Here is an 18,591-nt window from a genome sequence, read left to right on the forward strand (position 1 = left end):
GAGTTTTTCATGTTATCAGCATGTGCACTATTCTTTTGGTCAAGGCGTGCAGCTCTACATTTGTTAGATATATATGTGGGCAGCATGGTGGCTCATGGGCAGCATGATGGAGTTTTCAGGTTCTTCCCGTGTTTGCATGGGTTTCATCTGGGTACTTCAGTTTCCTCCCAAATTCCAAAAAAATTGCAGTTAGGTTAATTGCTTTCACCCTATAAAACATTGACCTTCAACCTATGACTATGGTAGGGACAGCTAGTGACATAACTATGGACTTTGTTGGCGCTTTATAAATACTGTGTAATAATATTAATATATATCAGGGGCAGAAAGGAATGTAAATGCATTGGAGGCTGGTTCAGAATTCAATTTGCAATTGTGGTGTGCAGGATCATTTATCAATAAATGGCCATCTTAATAAAGCGTCAGCAAGAGCAGCAGTTCTGGCAGATGCAGAAAGGTGTATTTATTTAGTGGCAGCTATTTACAAGTGCTTTTTTTCCTCAGTGGTAGCAAAATTTACAAACTTTAAACTTTTAGCAAACTCAGTGAAATTACTTTGAGCAGATTTGTTCATCCATTCTGCTGAGCCTTCAACTTTCTCCTCATCTGTTGATCCAGGGAACATGCGATTGCCTCATGGAATCAGGAAGGATTTTTTTTCCCCCTGTTGAAGCAAATTGTACCCGTTTTGTTTTGCCTTCCTCTGCACCAACTATGTCTTTTATATCTGGGATATGTTTATTTCCCTAGTGGTTGAACTTGATGGACTTATGTCTTCTTTCAACCTAACCTACTATGTATTTATATAACTATGTAACTATGTAAATCTTTCAGAAAAAAAACAATACTGTGTATAACTTAGGGTTTTATCAAGCAAATGTGACTTAGAATAGGTGATCAGCATTGATAATTTAGGATATGTCTTTTATAGTGTATAATTATATCAACAGTTTAATTCACAGTGAACAACTAGAAGACCTTTATAATTTTGCAATCAATTAGTTTTCTGAAATTGTTTTTGCCCTGATAAGGGGACCACTTTGCCCCCAAAACACATCAGTTGTTATAGAACAACAGTAAAGACATTGTCAAAGAACAGTGAGTGCTACCATCTTTGCTATTTGGATTTGTGCATTGCCACTGTTGTCATTCACCATGCAACTGTTTAATATGTGCAGAGTCTGTGGAGGATAGTATATAAGGAAAACTGATCTGTGAAAACCTGACTAGACTTTCTATCCTTTCTCATTGTACTGTATCCAAAACTGGAAAAAATGTTTGTTTATTGACATATCCTTTAATTTCCTTTACATACTGTCAAACAGTGGAAACTGAGGAAATATATATTTTTTTAGACCAGGACTACTCACAAGACAATGTGGGGATCCAAGAGCCCAGTATTCTAGTTTTCATATTCCCCATGATATTAATTTCATAAAAACAGCTTAAATAGTAGTTAGTTATGGCAAATTAACATTTACAAAGTTTCTAATTTGTAAATATGTTGGGATGTTCTAGCCTAGGTGTTTCAAATTAAATAGCTGGAGACATGCCTTGTGCTATAAGATCCATAACTTTGAGAAACATGGAAGCATTGGGAATAGTAGCATGTACATTTTTATTTTGGGGTTTACAATCACAGCAGGTGATGTTTTTTATTTGCATGTAAATTGATACTTATTTAAAAAAAAATACCTTGTTCTTTTTTATTTTAATTTTTTTTTTTTTTTACAAAAGGTACACACAAAGATGATTTTGAATTTAATATTTGCACTGAATTTATATTGACCTTTGTTGCAGCGGACCTTGAGAAAATGACTAGCATAGAACGTATCACATTCCTACAGGAGAAGCTTCAGGAACTACGCAAACACTATCTTTCATTAAAATCTGAAGTAGCCTCTATTGACAGAAGAAGAAAGCATTCTAAAAAGAAGGAGAGGGAAGGTATGTTCACCTCACGAGTCGATTTTAGTATTACCCAAAATGGTTGTATTGTGAAGAGTTCTTTGGGACAGTTTACAATAATTTGCCGCTATAACAACAGATGACTGTGTGCTATAGATGTCAGTCTGCTCACCACTACTTTTAATACTGCTTTTACCTTGTCTTCATTCACAACAAACACCTTCCTGTTTCATTTTAGTGGAAATTCACCTTATCTGACAAGTATTAAATGAAGGCAGATAGGCCTAACTTTTTACTCCAACAATAGAGAAAAGGTTTACTATACTAACTATGGAAATAGATAATCACACTTATAAGCAGGAAGGTACCGTAGCCAATAAAATAAAGCCAAACTTTTTTTATTCAACTAATCCAGTTTAAATTGCATTGTTAATAGATTTACAACACTTTTACCTGAGTTTTCTTTTATTTCACAAAATGACTGAAAATCAGACCATACTCCTTTGTCAATCTAACTGCATGCTAACTAAATGTTATTTATCTATTTATTCTGAACTTCTTATTATTACCTATCAGTGAATTGTTGCCTTTCACAGGTATTTAGACTGATGGAAGAAGTGTATTGTAATGTTAAGATGCAAATAAAACAAGGACCAAACCCCATGGCTTCTAGAAGCTAAAATAGAGTCCCACAGAAGGCTACTGAAGGTCTTGTGTAGAACAATCGACAGAATCATAGCTTCTTTATTGGTGTTCAGGGCACAACCTGAGTGGATAGGTGTGGTAAGGTCTACTGACCTGCAAGATCAAGAACAAAGTTCAAATGGACCAAAAACATTTTAGCCATAATTTTGAGGTCAATAAGATTGATCAGTTTGTTTTTTTAATAAATATTTGAAAATTATAAATCAAGAAGTCTAAATAGTTTAGAGTAATCCTTTCTTGGTTTGGGTAAAATTCTAATAAAGGCCATGTTCTTCAAAATAAGTAAACTTTTCCCATCTGAAAGAGTATTAAAAAATGCACTAAATAGCGAGCTAATAAACCAGAAAATTTCTTATAATATTAGTTAGGGAAACCACCAGAAGCAGGGGCCACTGAGGATTTAAATATTTTTCTAACATTTCAGAGGATTCCTGATCCAAGAAATCAGCATGACCAATCAGCGTGATCCAATTTTAGTAATGCAATCTTAGAGTAAAAAAGGCCTGTAGGGAGGAGGGGGTGGGGTGTCACTTGTAAAGATTACTAATATAGCAATGGAAGGATTATAGAAATATGTGAAGGTTCTCTAGAAGTTTTCTTTTTCCATCTGATTTTGGGAACAGTTCAGTTTGGTATCTAGTCAAGTCCTGTGTGAGGATGTATTCTATGGTTAAATTTATTAGCTAGTAAAATTCATGGTTTATCACCCCAAGCACAATTGATATGTCTGTCCACTATAAAACATTCTTAGGCCCTAGGCTAAGGTTTAATTTGGTCTACAAGAAATCAGTGGAAGGTCAGAAGTTAAGGTATAGATGTCTCTTCTGTTCCCTGACAAGCTTTTGATATTCTTTTAACTTTTGATCAGTAATATAATTACAGACCTTTTAAAAACAAGAGTTTTTTGTAGATTAAACATCCTCAGATTGTATCATGAAAGAGCCTTTAGGGTCATTACCTGCAAAAAAAATATTTCAGTTTGTCATGCATTCTGCATGCAGGCAGCCTCGAAGCTTAGTAGGGCTTTGTTAAGGCACCAGTGGAGCTTAGAAGGTCTCTCCCCAACCCCCTGATTCCAAACATTACTGTGTAGTGATCTGACCAAGGGGTAGTTACAATAGGAGCAAAAAGTAGGACAAGAAAAGGAGGAGCAAGGAATCAATGCCTGGCCAATTCTTGAGTTATGACTTTTGGCAGTAAGAACAGTATGTGTGCACTCATAAGGAGTTGAAGGGTTCAGCTCGTGAGAGACATCAACCAGCTCAAATTGTTGAAGAAGGTAGGTTGTTTGGGTTAGTGTTTGTAAGCAACCATTTGCTGATTGGCCTAATATATGTTTAACAGCTAGATTGGAATCCCCCATACATACAAGTGTACCCAGCATCGATGGTATTGGGATATCCAACAGATGTCTATAAAATTGATTTTGGCCAGTGCTGGGGCATAACAGACCAACAACTTCTACAAATTTTCAAATAAGGTGCCAGAAACAGGTAGGATAAATGACATCAGGATGTCTGATGATGTAATTTTGTGTAAATATGAGATGTTTAGCAAAACATAACCCAAACCTCCTGAGGAATGATAGTTGGGGTCATCCACTGCAACATTAAAGTCACCGAGGATGAGGGTAGGCAGGTCATGAGAAAGAATGTGTGGGAGCCAAGGGGCAAAGTTATCCAAAAATTGTGAAACTGGGCTGAGGGGGTAGTAGACAGCAAAAATGAGGGGTAGGGTCAGAATGGACTTCAAAAGAGGTGAAAATGAGAGAGGGTGGGTTTAGGAAGGACTCTGTATGTACAGTTATTTGAGAGAATGAGACCCAAACCACCCGGTTGCCAGGTCTAGGGGTATAAGTGAAGTGCAGGCCTCCATAGAAGAGAGCAGCAGAGTCAGAGGAGGAAAGCCACGTTTCAGTGGGAGCCAGGAAGTTTAGAGATGTAGAGAGGAGAAGGGTATGGAGGTTGGCTTATGAAATTATGAAGCTGATCCTTCATAGTTTTTTAATGCCCTTTTCTTATTCTTTAAGGATTTTCTAACATTAGCTATTAGCTTCTTTCCGGCGTGGACAGAACAGCAGGTGCAACTATCTTCTCAGGCGCAAGATCAGGTGACATGTCTTCCAGAAAATGTTTAGGAAAAAGAAAGTGCAGATCTGACTTTTTTTACGTTCTAGGAAAGCCCCTATGATGCGCAGAAGGAGCAGCATGCTGTCTCCTTAGACATGTGATGAATGTATGCCAGGAGTCTGCAGGTTTCCCCTGTGACGAACTAGGAGCGCAGAGAAAAAGCACACGGAGACCAATAGACAGGAGACCAACAGGCCAGAGGTTTATTACAGGGTCTTAGATATAACACAGGAAAGAGATAGATTGGAGTAGGGCAATTTGAACGTATACAATCAGGTCAGAGGTCTAAAAATATACACAGCAAGGTTCTAGAGGATGCCTCCTAGTAATCTGATGTGAGTGTACTTTTGTGAGTCATCCATTGCCAAATTCTTTGGATGAGACTATCCAACTGGCCATCAGGGTTGACCACAGGCTTCGTGAGCATCACAAAGAAAGACTGTGTATTTATGCTACACCCTCAGGACCTCCAACCACCTCTAATCATGTCCTGAGGTTTTGGTGCTGCCCACTCAGAAATGTTATCATTTGTTCTGCTAGACAATCCTTCATCCCCTGTAATTTTAGGACTGCCATGGTTGCGTAAGCATAACCCTGTGATTGATTGGGAATCTGGGCAGATTGGAAGATGGGGGAATGCATGTGGTGAGAGATGTTTGACAAACTTATTTCCTCTGTGTCGCTAGTGTCCGTGAAAATTTAAAAGCAGATGCCCCACCTCTTAACCTCCTTGAAGCTAGACCTTGTTCTGATTCTATCCACTCTGGTAAATCTCCCTGCATAGCTCCAGCTAAAACCCACCAGCCACTGCCCACTCCTGACAAACTCTAGTCTTAAGTTCTGCAAAAATTAAAGCGGGCTCCTGGGCGTCAGACTATGATGAAAAGTGGTAATACTGAAAAACTGCGAGTGGAGGGTCTGGAGGCCCCTCCTTAAGAGGGGGGTGATGTTAGGAGAGCATCTGGCCAACGACTCTGTGCTGTGTGCCATCGTAATATAAAACACTGTTTATTTTGTCCGGAGATGTCATTTGGAGCAGCCAGGAGAACTAAGATAGCAGCAGCCCTTGCTTCCCTTTAGTCGTGCAGCCTGATGGATTTATGGCATCCCCGGCATCCCTTGTAAGGCTGTGCACAGCTGAAGGGGATTCCAGAGGCTGATCAGCTGAAGGGGATTCCAGAGGCTGATCAGCTTCTGACTCAGCCCTGCACTGCTATTGGCTGCTGGGACTTTAAAGCCTCTCTGCTCCCAGTCACCATTGCCTGGTATAGCGTTTAGCTGTACTTATATGTGCTAGAGAGAGTCTGAGTATTTTTCTGTTGCTGACCTTTGCCTGTTCCTGACAACCTGTTTGAACTCAGCCTAGACCGACCTTTGCCTGTGACCCCGACTCTGCTTGTGCCTTTTCCTTTGTACCTCGTTTGGTGGACTGATCTCCTGTGTTTGACTTCGACTTGTTTCTGGATTCCCTGGTAATTCTGTACTGTGTATTGATGGGCTACCCAGACACTATTCCTTGAGCACTAAGTCCTGAGGGCAACCGAGTGCTGGAAGACGCAACCAGTCTCCTGAGGCTGAGCCGAGGCTGCTATAGGTGAAGACTGTGGCGTTAGATTGGGGGACTGGTGTCTGGAGAATACTGGTACTGACCAGGGCCTTATGCTGGGACAGTCTGCCATCCCCCAATTTATGTTTTGGCAGGGCATGAAAAAGCACACAGAGACCAACTGACAGGGGACCAACAGGCCAGAGGTTTATTACAGGGTCGTAGATATAACACAAGTAAAGAGATAGATTGGAGTAGGGCAATTTGAACGTATACAATCAGGTCACAGGTCCAGAAATACACACAGCAAGGTTCTGTGGGATACCTCCTAGTAATTCGAAACATACTCTTGTGAATAATCCATTGCCAAACTCTTTGGATAAGACTATCCAATTGGCCATCAGGGTTGACCACAGGCTTCACAAGGAAAGATTGTTTATTTATGCTACACCCTCAGGACCCCCGACCACCTCTGAGTCCAGTCCTCCTCCATCTCCGGCCGAGGAGCCAATGCAGTTGGGCTCCTGCAGGCTTTCGGCCACAGAAAGGTTGACGAGAGGGTCCCAAGGGCTCTGTCTGTACTGTGGACAGCCACCGGGACAGACTGCCATCCCCCAATTTATGTTTTGGCAGGGCATGAATTCTGCTTTTAGGATGAAGTTTATTCGGTAGGGAGTTCCTGGTTTATCACCCCAAGTGAGGAACCTATGTCTGAACCATAGCAGTTATTTTTTTTGCTCTGGAAGTCAGGCACAAATTTAATTCAGTTCTAAGGGCTTTATTGTAGCCTAAAATCTAAATCTGGTTGTCGTTTTTGTTGGCATTGCAATTCAAGTAAAGTCTGCTGTTTCTGATTATTGATACATGTAGATTGGTTTTTAAGGTTAGTAGCCTGGGAGATTATATGACCTCTATGGGTTGCCTTATGGGCGCCCCAATTAATTATAGGAGAAGTATCATCAGGGTTATTCAAGCTAAAATATTCTGTAATTGTGAATTTGATAGAGGAGCAAGTGGGAACATCACTCAGTCAGGATTCATTTATTCTCCAATGTGGACGGGGGTTCTTGGACTATAGTTTTCCTAGTCGCAATAAAACAGGGTCATGGTCCGACTATGGGGTCACTAAAATACGTTCTGACAGTAGGTGTGTGATGCAAGTGGATTGAATGAACACATGGTCTATTCGTTAATATTGTTTGTGGGCAGAGAAGTAATAAGTGTAGTCTCTGGTGAATGGATTCTGTTCTCTCCAAGCATCTACCAGGTAATTTTGATGTAATAACATTGCCAAATTTGAACTCTGAGTAGGAGGGTATTTGTATATTGGCTTGGAAGTCTTATCTAATATTTGGTCCAGAACCAGATTTGTCTCCCATTAATATCAAAACTCCCTTTATGTGTACTGATAATGAATCTAACATATGTTGAAAAAAGGTATATTGAGGGTAATACGTCAAAACAGATACCATTGCTTCTCCTAATTTTCCTACAACCAGTATATATCGACCATTAGCATCTTTATCTGAGTGAAGTTGGAAGGAAACTTCATTTGAAAAAAACAAGGCTACTCCTCTCTTTTTTTCTTGGGAATTAGCTCAGAAAACCTGTGGAAAATGTTTATGCAGGTACTAGGATAGGAAGTGGCAGTAAAATGTGTCTCTTGTAATGCTAATATATCAACCTTAAGCGAGTGATAGTAATGGTAGTTAGAAGTGGTTATCTTATGAATCATGGAGTTCATTACAACATGTCAAGTATAAGAATCCTATCTATATTATTACCCATTTTCGTATTATTAACAACCAACAAGCATGTACATGGGGCTTGGGTACTAAAGAGGCAGAGGAACCTGGAACGGGGGGGTATTGGACTGGATATGGTATGAAGGGGAAAAAGTTACCTCGTTACCATGTGTAGCATATTGAAAGCTATACCATAGCTGACGTAAAAAAAACAAAACAAGAAGAATATGACAATCAGCCATGTTTACCACCTCCCTTTCCCCAAAAATGTATGATAACATTTACAATTATTTAACAACTATAGCCCTAAAAAAGTAACCTCTTCATTAACTGAAACATAAAAATATTATAAAGCAATGCCTCAGGCATTAAGAAACCCAAATGGAAGCAACACTTTAAAGACAAAAATGTTTGCCCAACATATAAAGTCACTGTGATTTCAACCATAAATGAAACAGTAGTATTCAGTTATCAAGAAACACCTGTATCAAAGAACCTGATAAGAATAATTGCAATTCCCAAAAATTACTGCAAAAGTACAGAAATCCCCATCAGCAATAGTGCAGTTTTAGCAATAAAAAAAATATAATATCATTGTTATTGAATCTTGCTATAAAATGCGCAACGTATTGTATGAATGTAGCAACAAGAGGCATATAATAAACCCAATTAAACATGTAATCACAGCTATAAATGATATATATGAAAAAAGAAAAAAAAAAACAAACAAAAAAAAAGGTGTCTACGGTCAGACAAGATTTACTTCCATGCAGAATATCTTCAGAAGGAATCGGTGTGAATCCAGTCTCAATCCAGAACACTGGTGTGAAACGAAATCTTCAAGAACTTTTCATCTTTTAGATTGGAAATTGGAATATTGAAAACCTGTGTCCAAATGAGAGATAAAGGGGCAGCAGCACCCTCTACTGGTGAATGTTGTGAAGAATCAGTAGGGATGAGGCCTAATTCTGAGAGCAGGATTTCTCCTTCATTAAATGTGAATGTATATGAAGTTTGGCGACTGCTGTTGGAAGCCTTAATAAATGTTGAGCTCTATAGTATTGCTGAATCCTAGTTTTGTTCTTTGTATGACTGAGCTGTTAACATTCCTGACTGTACTCTCTTTCAGTGAGACAGAGTCTGTATGTGAGAGGTGATCTGAACATAAATGTAAAAGAAGAAATTGTTGATTGAGCATGAGATGATGTAGAGACACATTGAAGTCTGCTTTAGGACCCCCAGTGCTAAAGAAGAGATAGGTAATCATCTACTTGCACAGATAGTAAAGGCTGCCTTTGATTGACATTGACTGGCGTAATAGCACTACAGGTTCAGCAAAAGGGCAGAAGATAATTTCATGGTACTTTTTAGGCACCACAACTAGTTTCTAACAATGCAGAGCTTATACCAAATGTACAAACAAAAGAAAACCTGGGTAGTAGTGACCATACTGTGTAAGTTGTAAACAGTGGTAAAGATGAACAGATTTCCCTCTTGAAGGAACAGAGACCTATTGTTATAGATGGAGCACATGTGTGAGAACAATCAAATGTGGTTATTGTTCTGATTTATTCAGAAAAGATGGTGGTGTTTATACAAAGTAAAGTAGGTGATACAGAAAAGTAATTAATGGTTGGAGGGATAAATGACTCTTTAGTAATCCTGAATTAAATAACTTATGGCCATGATGTCCTGGGAACCTCTTCACATCTTCCCTCACATCTCCACTTTAGTCAAAGAAAAGAAACTAAAATATTTGTAGTCTATGATCATTTTCCTTTTGGTCGTCTTTTGGTCACAAGCCTGAACCCAGAGATCGCCCTGGGGCAAATGTGGAAAACAAAATATGTAGATGAAAAAGTATTTTGTTGGTGAAAAGCCTTGTGTGTAGTATATTTTATGATTATTCTAATATAAAATCATAAAGTCCATATTAACAGTAAGCAAAAACAGAAAAGATAAAAACATTCAATTTTAGGAGAGCAAATTTTCCATTATTAAGGGTGTATGCCCATGACTTGGACTGGGAGGGAATATTGTACTCAAAAAACACAGAACAGAAATGAGAATGTTTCAAGTCTGTACTACACGACCAAACTGCAAAAGATATTCCAATGGGTAATAGGATTAGGAGGCTAAAATGAAAACGTGGCTCACATCTAATGTTAAAAAACCCATAAAGAACAAGTAAAGGGCATTCCAAAAAATATAACAATGATCATCTTTAAAAATTATGAAGAATAGAACAAAAGATGTAAAAAGGGTGCCAAATGTGCAAACTTTAAAATAAAAAGCCAGATAGCCAGATATATGATAGCAAAAAGATCAGATCTGAACACGTAGGCCCCTTAAAAGGATGTCTTGGGGTTGGTAACTGGGGATAAAGAAAAGGTGGATTTATTAAACACTTTGGATTGGAGTAAAGCCACCGAGGTAGCTATCTTTAAAAAGGGAGTCTATTCTGCACATTCCCCACTTACGCCCCTTTGAATAATCCAGAATTCCCTCCTGGATGTGATCAGAGGTTGTTTTTGTGGTTGTGTAACAAAGGTTTTTTTTGGTATAGGAGATTTATTAGACAGTAGAGTTTTTTTATAGGTAGATCATATTTACAAGACAAGCTTTCCCTAGCACCGAAAGATATATTTCGATAATATCAAATTAGATCCTTTGTTTAGATTAGATTATTCTTTGTTCTCCCCAAAAAAGAGGCTCTTCTATCTTGGAGAGGAATGGGATGCCTAAGATTGGCAGCAATATCTACTGTATCCCCCAAAACCTTGCTTAAAGAAGCTACAATAACGTTTTGATGCCCTAGTACATGGTGCCTTTTAGGATCCACAAAATAAACCCAAATATTTCAAGGAGCTTGATGCAAAGTTTTCCAGCTAGATTTCTGCAGTTTGTTGTTTATATTTGAACGCCTCTCATTATTATGTTTTCGTCACGATGTACTCTCCGATGCTTGTTTTTGTTACCGGTTATAATTGTTTGTTTGTTTTTTGTAACTGTTGTCATTTTATATAACCCCCCCCCCCATCTTTGTTCTATTAAAAACTAATAAAATCTTTGAAAAAATAAGGGAGCAAAGTCATTACGAAGTAACTACAGACCGGTAAGTTTAACTTCTATATTTAGAAAGATCCTAAATAGTTTGATAAAGAAACACATAGAGTTTCTGCTAGAAAAGTATAACATATGTGATAGTCATCATGGATTCAAAAAAGACTGAAGTAGTCAAACAAATTTACTCTCTTTTCATGAGGAATTAAGTAAATGGGTAGACAATGGCGTAGCTGTTGATATTAAAGTTTTAAAGTAAAGACAACAAAGACCGCTGATCCATGGAATATCCGATTGCCTCACGGGATCAGGAAAGAAATTTTTTCCCCGTTGGATCAAATTGAACCAGGGTTTTTTTTAGTGCTTGAACCTGATGGACTTTTTTCAAGCTTACTAATTATGTAACTATGAATGAGCAATCATGGTACATTAGCATGATCAGTGAGCTGCAAAGATACCAACAAATATTTGTATCAAAAACAATGCTTCAGGATGCAAAAAAAAAAAATATTAAAAAAAAGCCTTAATGCACAAGGCTAGTGAGCTTTTACATCAGTAGAAAGCTACAATGGAATGGTGCTGGCAACTCACATGAATTTTTACAAACACTTGTGCAAAACTCCACAGCATCTAAACAGCATACCAACCAGCAGTAAGCAGGCCAGTTTACCAAGTCTAGATACCAATCCAGCCACAAAATAATAAAAACAATTACAAACAGTGTGCTTTAAATCACAGTAACAGTAACAATAACAGTAACAATCAACTATCAAGCTTCAAACCATACCACAGTGCCAAATACCATGTCAGATAACACTACCAAAAAACACCACACTACTAAATCAGGCTGAAGTATTTCAACCTACAATACAGGATGTTGGCTCTGTTCCTGCAAACTGCCCAGGACACAACAGCCAGTAAGAGCAGATAGCACACATTAGAACCCTGAAAGAATGCACTTAGAGACTGCATAGGATGCTGGGTTGGAAATGACAGGCAGATACAGAAAGTCACTTGGGAGGATGGGAAGACACTGCATAAAAGCTTTCAATCTAAGAGGTGATGGAGAGCAGTACACAATAGGAAAAGGACATGGAATGGTGGCTAGATAATGAAGGGTTAAGAGATAGAAGAAGAGAAGTAGATACGTTTTAAGGGATGTTTTAAATGTCCAGAAAGTAGGAGCAAGTCTAAAAAGACAGGGTAGAAAGTTCCCTAGTCCTAGAGAAGTCTTGGAGTCATGCATGTGACGAGGTTATGAGCAAGGAAGTCATTAGTAGGCTATTGGAGGAACAATGAAAGCTGCTATGAGTGTATTTTTCTATCAGGTAAGAAAGGTAAGTGGGAGAAGAGCTATGAAGGAATTTGAAGGCAAAGCACAGAAGCTTGGTTTTGATGTTTGAAATGAAAACCGCTATGGAGATTTTTAAAGAGAGGCAGCAGATGAGGAGTGGAGGGAATAATAAACAAATCTAGCTGAAGCATTCAAGATAGATTGTAGAGGCACGAATCTGGTTAGTAGGATGCCAGAGAAGAGTATGTTACAGAAGTCCATATGTGAGATGAAGAGCATGTACTAGGAGTTTGATAGTCTCTGGGGACAGGTAGAAGTATATTTTAGAGATGGTATGCAGGGGAAAATGGAGGCACCTGGAAGTTTTCCTAATGTGGGGAGTGTAGAAGAGAGTGTGGAATCATAAGTGACAGTAAGGCAGTAAGCCTAAAGTTCTTAGCAGATGTCCTCCTGAAAAGTTCATTAGTTTATAGTATATAAACTAAAGGTTAAAACTGAAAAAAATGGGCACAAATGTGTTGCCAACTGCAACCAGTCAGGTTTAACATTTTTTTTTTTTAATAAACATAATATGTTTTTTTTTTATTATTATTCTAGTTGTGATTGGGCAATGGTTTTATCTTGCCTGTATTGGGTTTCAGTTGATTAGTCCCTATATGTAACAGTTCAGTAACCAGTGAAAACCTAAAACAATGTATAATAAAGTTTTTATTATATGTGGTTATTTTACTTGAGAGTTGTTCATATGTTTTTGTTTGTTTTGCAGGTGCAGTACTTACCACAATATCGTCTTTGCCATCTTCAAGTTCTGTTACTGCAGCTGTAATGTTAACCTTAGCAGAACCATCACTTTCAGCCTCTTCACAAAATTCAATGATAGTTGAATGCAGGTGACAGAGGGACATATGACAACACTTTGCACTTACTGCAGTTAAACCAATTGAGTTCATGAACTTTTTTTTATACTGCAGAGCAACACAAGAAGAGATGGGAACTATTTTGTATTATGATGTGTTGTCCATGCACTTAACTGTGCTTTTATGCAGTAATAGTTATGCTTTTCTTCAAGCAATAATCATTTACAAATATCTGGGAGTAGTGCTTAGCTTCTAAAACTTTTCACTGTGGAAGCAGGAGGTTTTACTGTTTGTGTTTTGTGAATTACAAGTAGTCCCACAAGTTACATACAAGATAGAGACTGTAGGTTTGTTCCTAAATTGAATTTGTATGTAACTTGGAACAGGTACATTATTTTAATTAATGCAATTAGGACAGATGTTTGTCTCAACATATTAGGCAGTGTGGTATCAAGTTACTTTATAAAATCCTCACTGTAAATTAATCACAAACTAACCAAAAAACAAATTATGGAGCCTAGACATACATTAACTTCTGGAGCAAGCTGTGCTTTGATATGCAAAAAGAAACAACTGCAGAGTTTGTCTTGGTCATTAAAAAGTTACAAGAGGCTGCAGAAAGAAAGAAATCAGGTCTGACTAACAAAAGTGTTAGGAAACCATAATAGGAGGCATTTTACAAGATAAAGTAATTGTAGCACTTTAAACAAAAACTAGTCATATATGTTTTGTGTTTTGTTTATTTTTGACAGGATTATTATTGTATAATAAATGTGTTGTTTTGAAAGGGTTTCTTTTTTCATAAAAAACTTGCTTCTATGTTTACAGTTTTTGTTTGACTGTTTATAGCACAGGCTGGATGGTTGCTAATAATTTATTCTCTATAGATTGAATACAGTTATCATAGTTTAACCATTGTGACACTTTTGAATGAAAAGGCTGTGCTTTGGTATTGTGTGAACTGAGGGTGTTATCCTAAATTTGTGTTATAATTTCTTAGATTTGATTCCTTGCAATGAAAAAACACTTTCCTAAAATATATAGGATGGTCAAATTACCCAAATATTAAAAGATCCATGTACTCTATAAAATGTCTGGGTGATGGCAAAAAAATCCTGTGATATGAGGATTTTTATTTTGTATGTGTGAAATGTAATGGAAAACAAAACAGTACACAATCTATATTTAAATTTCATATATTTGTTTTCATGATATAGCTCTTAAATAAATTATATGAACTTTTTATGCTGCATAATTTTAACACACAATTAAAGTTTTTTCTCGTTATCACACATAGGCAGTATGAACATTTACATACCTAAATTGTTCATTTCTGTTTTTTAATTTTTAAAACAATATTTGATATATGCCACATTTATTACCCCACCACTGTAAATTTGTGTCTTTGGTATTTGTGCGGTAATTGCTGGAATTATAATCCAAGATAGTGATTGCATTGTTAAACACAAAACTTCCACTAGTTTGTTTTATGTTTATTTTATCTATAAAAACCGTTCAGCAAATCGAGTTGGTTTGTTTATTTTCTTTTAAAATTGTAAACTGCATACTGTGTTTTTTTTGTAGCTGTTTGGTTGTTAGCTTTTGCATCTTTTTGGTTATATAACACATTTTTTATATATTTTGCGGAATCATCAGATTTTGGAAAGCTAGATAATTGCCTTTTGACAAGGCAATTACCTTATTACATATAGATGGCAAGTCATGTAATATATTGTAAAAATGTAATAAGTCTGTCAAATAAAATTCCATACTTTAAGGATAATTTTTTTTCTTTTATGCAGATTTTTTTTTACATTTTATTTAACTATTTTAAACAATAGACAAACATCATTGATTTGCATTGGTGCGTTTTTTTTAGAATAGCAGGTTGTGCAACTGCTTTTGAGCAGTTTTACCGCACCTGGGATAAAAATTGAGGCTGAATGCAACGACCCCCTGGCATACCTGAAGTTGTTTTTGACCGATGAAGTTATCGAAAAAATTGTTGCAGAGTCAAACAGGTAAGCCGCTCTTGTGTTTGCCAACTTTTTGAAATTTTTTGCTAAATTTTTTTTATGCAAACATGTGTGCTGCTCAGTGTTTGCTAACCTTTTAACATTTTTGAAATTCTTTGATGATGATTTTTTTTTTATGCAAACATGTATGCTGCTCTGTGTTTGCTAACTTTTTAAATTTTTTTTATGCCAACATGTATGCTGCTCTGTGTTTGCTAACTTTTTTAATTTTTTCTATGCCAACATGTGTGCTGCTCTGTGTTTGCTAACTTTTTGAAATTTTTTGCTAATCTTTTTTGCCAACATGTGTGCTGCTCTGTGTTTGCTAACTTTTTGAAATTTTTTGCTAATTTTTTTTTATGCCAACATGTGTGCTGCTTTGTGCTAACTTTTTGAACCTTTTTGCTAATTTTTTTTTATGCAAACGTATGCTGCTCTGTGTTTGCTAACTTTTTAAAAAAATTTTATGCCAACATGTATGCTGCTTTGTTTGCTAACATATTACTTGCAACCTTCACACTATAAAAGAACATATCCTAAAATACCTTTTTTATTTTGTTTTATGCAGGTACGCTGGTCAACAACAAGGTGCTTCACACCTGAGGTTTGCAAGAAGCAGAAAGTGGGAACCTGTGACCAAGGATGACATTTGGCTATTTTTGGGCTTGGTGATCCTGCAGGGAGTTGTGGGCAAACTCATGCAGAAGTGATACTGGTCCAAGAATAAAATGATTGCCACTCCATTTTTTGGCTTAGTCATGCCAGAATACCGCTTTTCCCTCATCATGAAGTACCTGCACTTCGCAAACAATGAAGAATTTCATGAGACTACCCATCCTGCACCAAAACTGAAGAAAATTTGGGAAATGTCTCAGATGATTCTACAAAATTTCCAGCAAACCTATGTGCCAGAAAGAGATGTCAGCATTGACGAAAGTCTAATGGCTTACAAAGGGAGGCTCAGTTGGGTGCAGTACATTGCGTCAAAGAGGGCACGATTTGGCGTGAAAACGTATATGCTGTGCGAATCCTCATCTGGCTACATTTGGAATACACTAGAAAAGGGACACAGTTCAACCCCAGATACAGCCATTATGGATTGGCAACATCTTCATTGTTATCCCTCATTGAGCTATTGCTAGGTCAGGGCTATTGTGTCACAACTGGCAATTTCTACACCTCTTCTGAGCTTTACGAGTTCCTTCTGCAACACAGAACCAGATGCCTATGGAACCATTAGGGCTAACCGGCGCAACCTGCCATCACTGTTTGCAAAAGGAAAGCTAAGACAGGAGAAGTTGTAGCCTGGCAGAAATGAAGGATGATGATGGCCCTGAGATGGCGTGACAAGAAAGATGTGTGCCTGATGAGTACTGTCCATGATGCCTCCACCGTTCTGGTACACACAAAACGTGGGAAAGAAGTGATGAACCCACAGGTGGTGATTGACTACAACAACACCATGGGAGGTGTAGACAGAGCTGACCAAGCCATGACATTCTACCCAGCGATGAGGAAACGGCAAAGGAAGTACTACAAAAAGATTTTCAGGCATCTAGTTGAGCAGTGTTCCACAAGATGCCGGCCGGCGGAACACAAGAAGCCGGCCGGCTTCTTACCTGGTCCCGCTGATCGTCCCGCATCGTTCTCCGTCCAGCGCCGGGTGCCTTCTGAAACGAGAAGCTGTCCGGCGGAGAAAAAAAAGCCGCTCGGCTTCTCCCTGCGTGCGCGATGATGTCGGCGCGTGTGCGGGAAATTCAAATTCAAACTCATTCATTCATTTTGTATTGGATTGAATACAAACTCCTGTATCCAATCCAATACAAAATAATTCAAATAAATACAAAGTGTGTAATTGGTAAATTCAAACTCTCATTTTGTATTGGATTGAATACAAACTCCTGTATCCAATCCAATACAAAATAATCCAAAATAAATACAAAGTATATAACTGGTAAATTCAATTTCATAATTTGTATTGGATTGGATACAAACTCGTGTATCCAATCCAATACAAAATAATATAAAATTAATACAAAGTACATAACTGGTAAATTCAAACGCTAATTTTGTATTGGATTGAATACAAACTCCCGTATCCAATCCAATACAAAAAAATTAAAAAAAATGCACCCTTGTTTGGAAAATTTCAGTGAGAAATTTTTGATAAAATATTTTTTTTGATAAATTACATTGTTGTGGTCTATTATTTCATTATTTTTTATAATAATGATTTATAAATATGTAATAAATTATTTCTGATTATAATAAAATAAATATAATTATTATACCCGAGAGTTAATCCTAACAATTACAGGCCCACAATATAAACAAAAATTTCTATGCAAAAAAAATAGGAACACTTTTTGCATCAGAAAAATGACAGAATTAGAATGCTAGGGGGGTTAATAAGGGATGTAAACATGATACTACATAAAAAGAGAGAGATAGGCCCAGATTAGGCTAGGGAGGAGTAGATTAGAGTAGATACCTGAGCATTGTGCAAGAGACTATGGAATATGGAGTACCATAATCATAGGCAAGAAATATTAGTGACTTAACATGTAATATAATACAACATAGTAATAATTTGTGTTCAGTTATAACACATTACAGAAAAGAAAAAGAAAAAAAAGTATTGATAACAGCATTGGTGCAGAACTGTGCTTAGTGTAACAAGTGTAACATCTGTTAATAATGACATATGACAAGTATTTTTAAAGAGCATAATACATAGTGATATGGTAGTTGTCTAATCTAATAACCTTGAGAGTGTAATAAATGTATTATCTACATCATGCAGCTGTCATATTTTCAGAAAATTGCAGAGATATTGAAACTGTTGCAAAAGTCACGTATTGAGAGTGACAGTTGCAGATGTAGAATGAAAAAGTTATATAGATTATAATTAAAGTTAATTGATAGGTGGGTATGAAGCTGCATATGTAGCTTTTTTAAAATTGCCATGTGCCAAGCAAGAAATATAGATAAATAAAAAAATGCAGAATGACGCTGAAGTTGGGTTCATGGTATATATGGAGATGGTATAGACGATAGGTATTCTGTGGTATATTAGGGAATATTACAATTTGGGTAGGAAGGGTTTATACCTCAGTACATCATTCAGTCCTGGATACTTTGTTGCCTGTAGGTTGACAATCCACCTACATTCCAAGTGTATCGATGTCGCCACCTCTTAGATTGAGAGGAATATGTTCTATGCCATAGAACCTAATTCCATGGGGGTAAAATTTATGTTTTGTAGCTACATGATAGCTCACTGGGGTGGTTATTTTTCCATTAGCAATAGCATAAATATGTTCGTAAAT

General features: G+C 37.2%; 1 protein-coding gene across 5 annotated transcripts in view; it reads left to right on the plus strand.

The window, feature by feature from the left end:
• Nucleotides 1-18,591, plus strand: part of ARID4B (AT-rich interaction domain 4B) — a 420,630-nt gene that overhangs the window by 393,786 nt on the left and 8,253 nt on the right. For 4 of the 5 annotated variants that reach the window (XM_072409207.1, XM_072409204.1, XM_072409205.1 and 1 more), the window contains one exon: nt 1,801-1,947. In XM_072409207.1, coding sequence (XP_072265308.1) covers nt 1,801-1,947 — 147 coding nt within the window. Of the gene's footprint in view, nt 1-1,800; nt 1,948-13,156; nt 14,073-18,591 lie in introns of those variants that run through there. The other variant, XM_072409206.1, reaches the window with a different exon arrangement.

This window comes from Pyxicephalus adspersus, chromosome 4, assembly GCF_032062135.1.
Source record: "Pyxicephalus adspersus chromosome 4, UCB_Pads_2.0, whole genome shotgun sequence".
In the NCBI taxonomy this organism is placed as follows: Eukaryota; Metazoa; Chordata; class Amphibia; order Anura; family Pyxicephalidae; genus Pyxicephalus; species Pyxicephalus adspersus.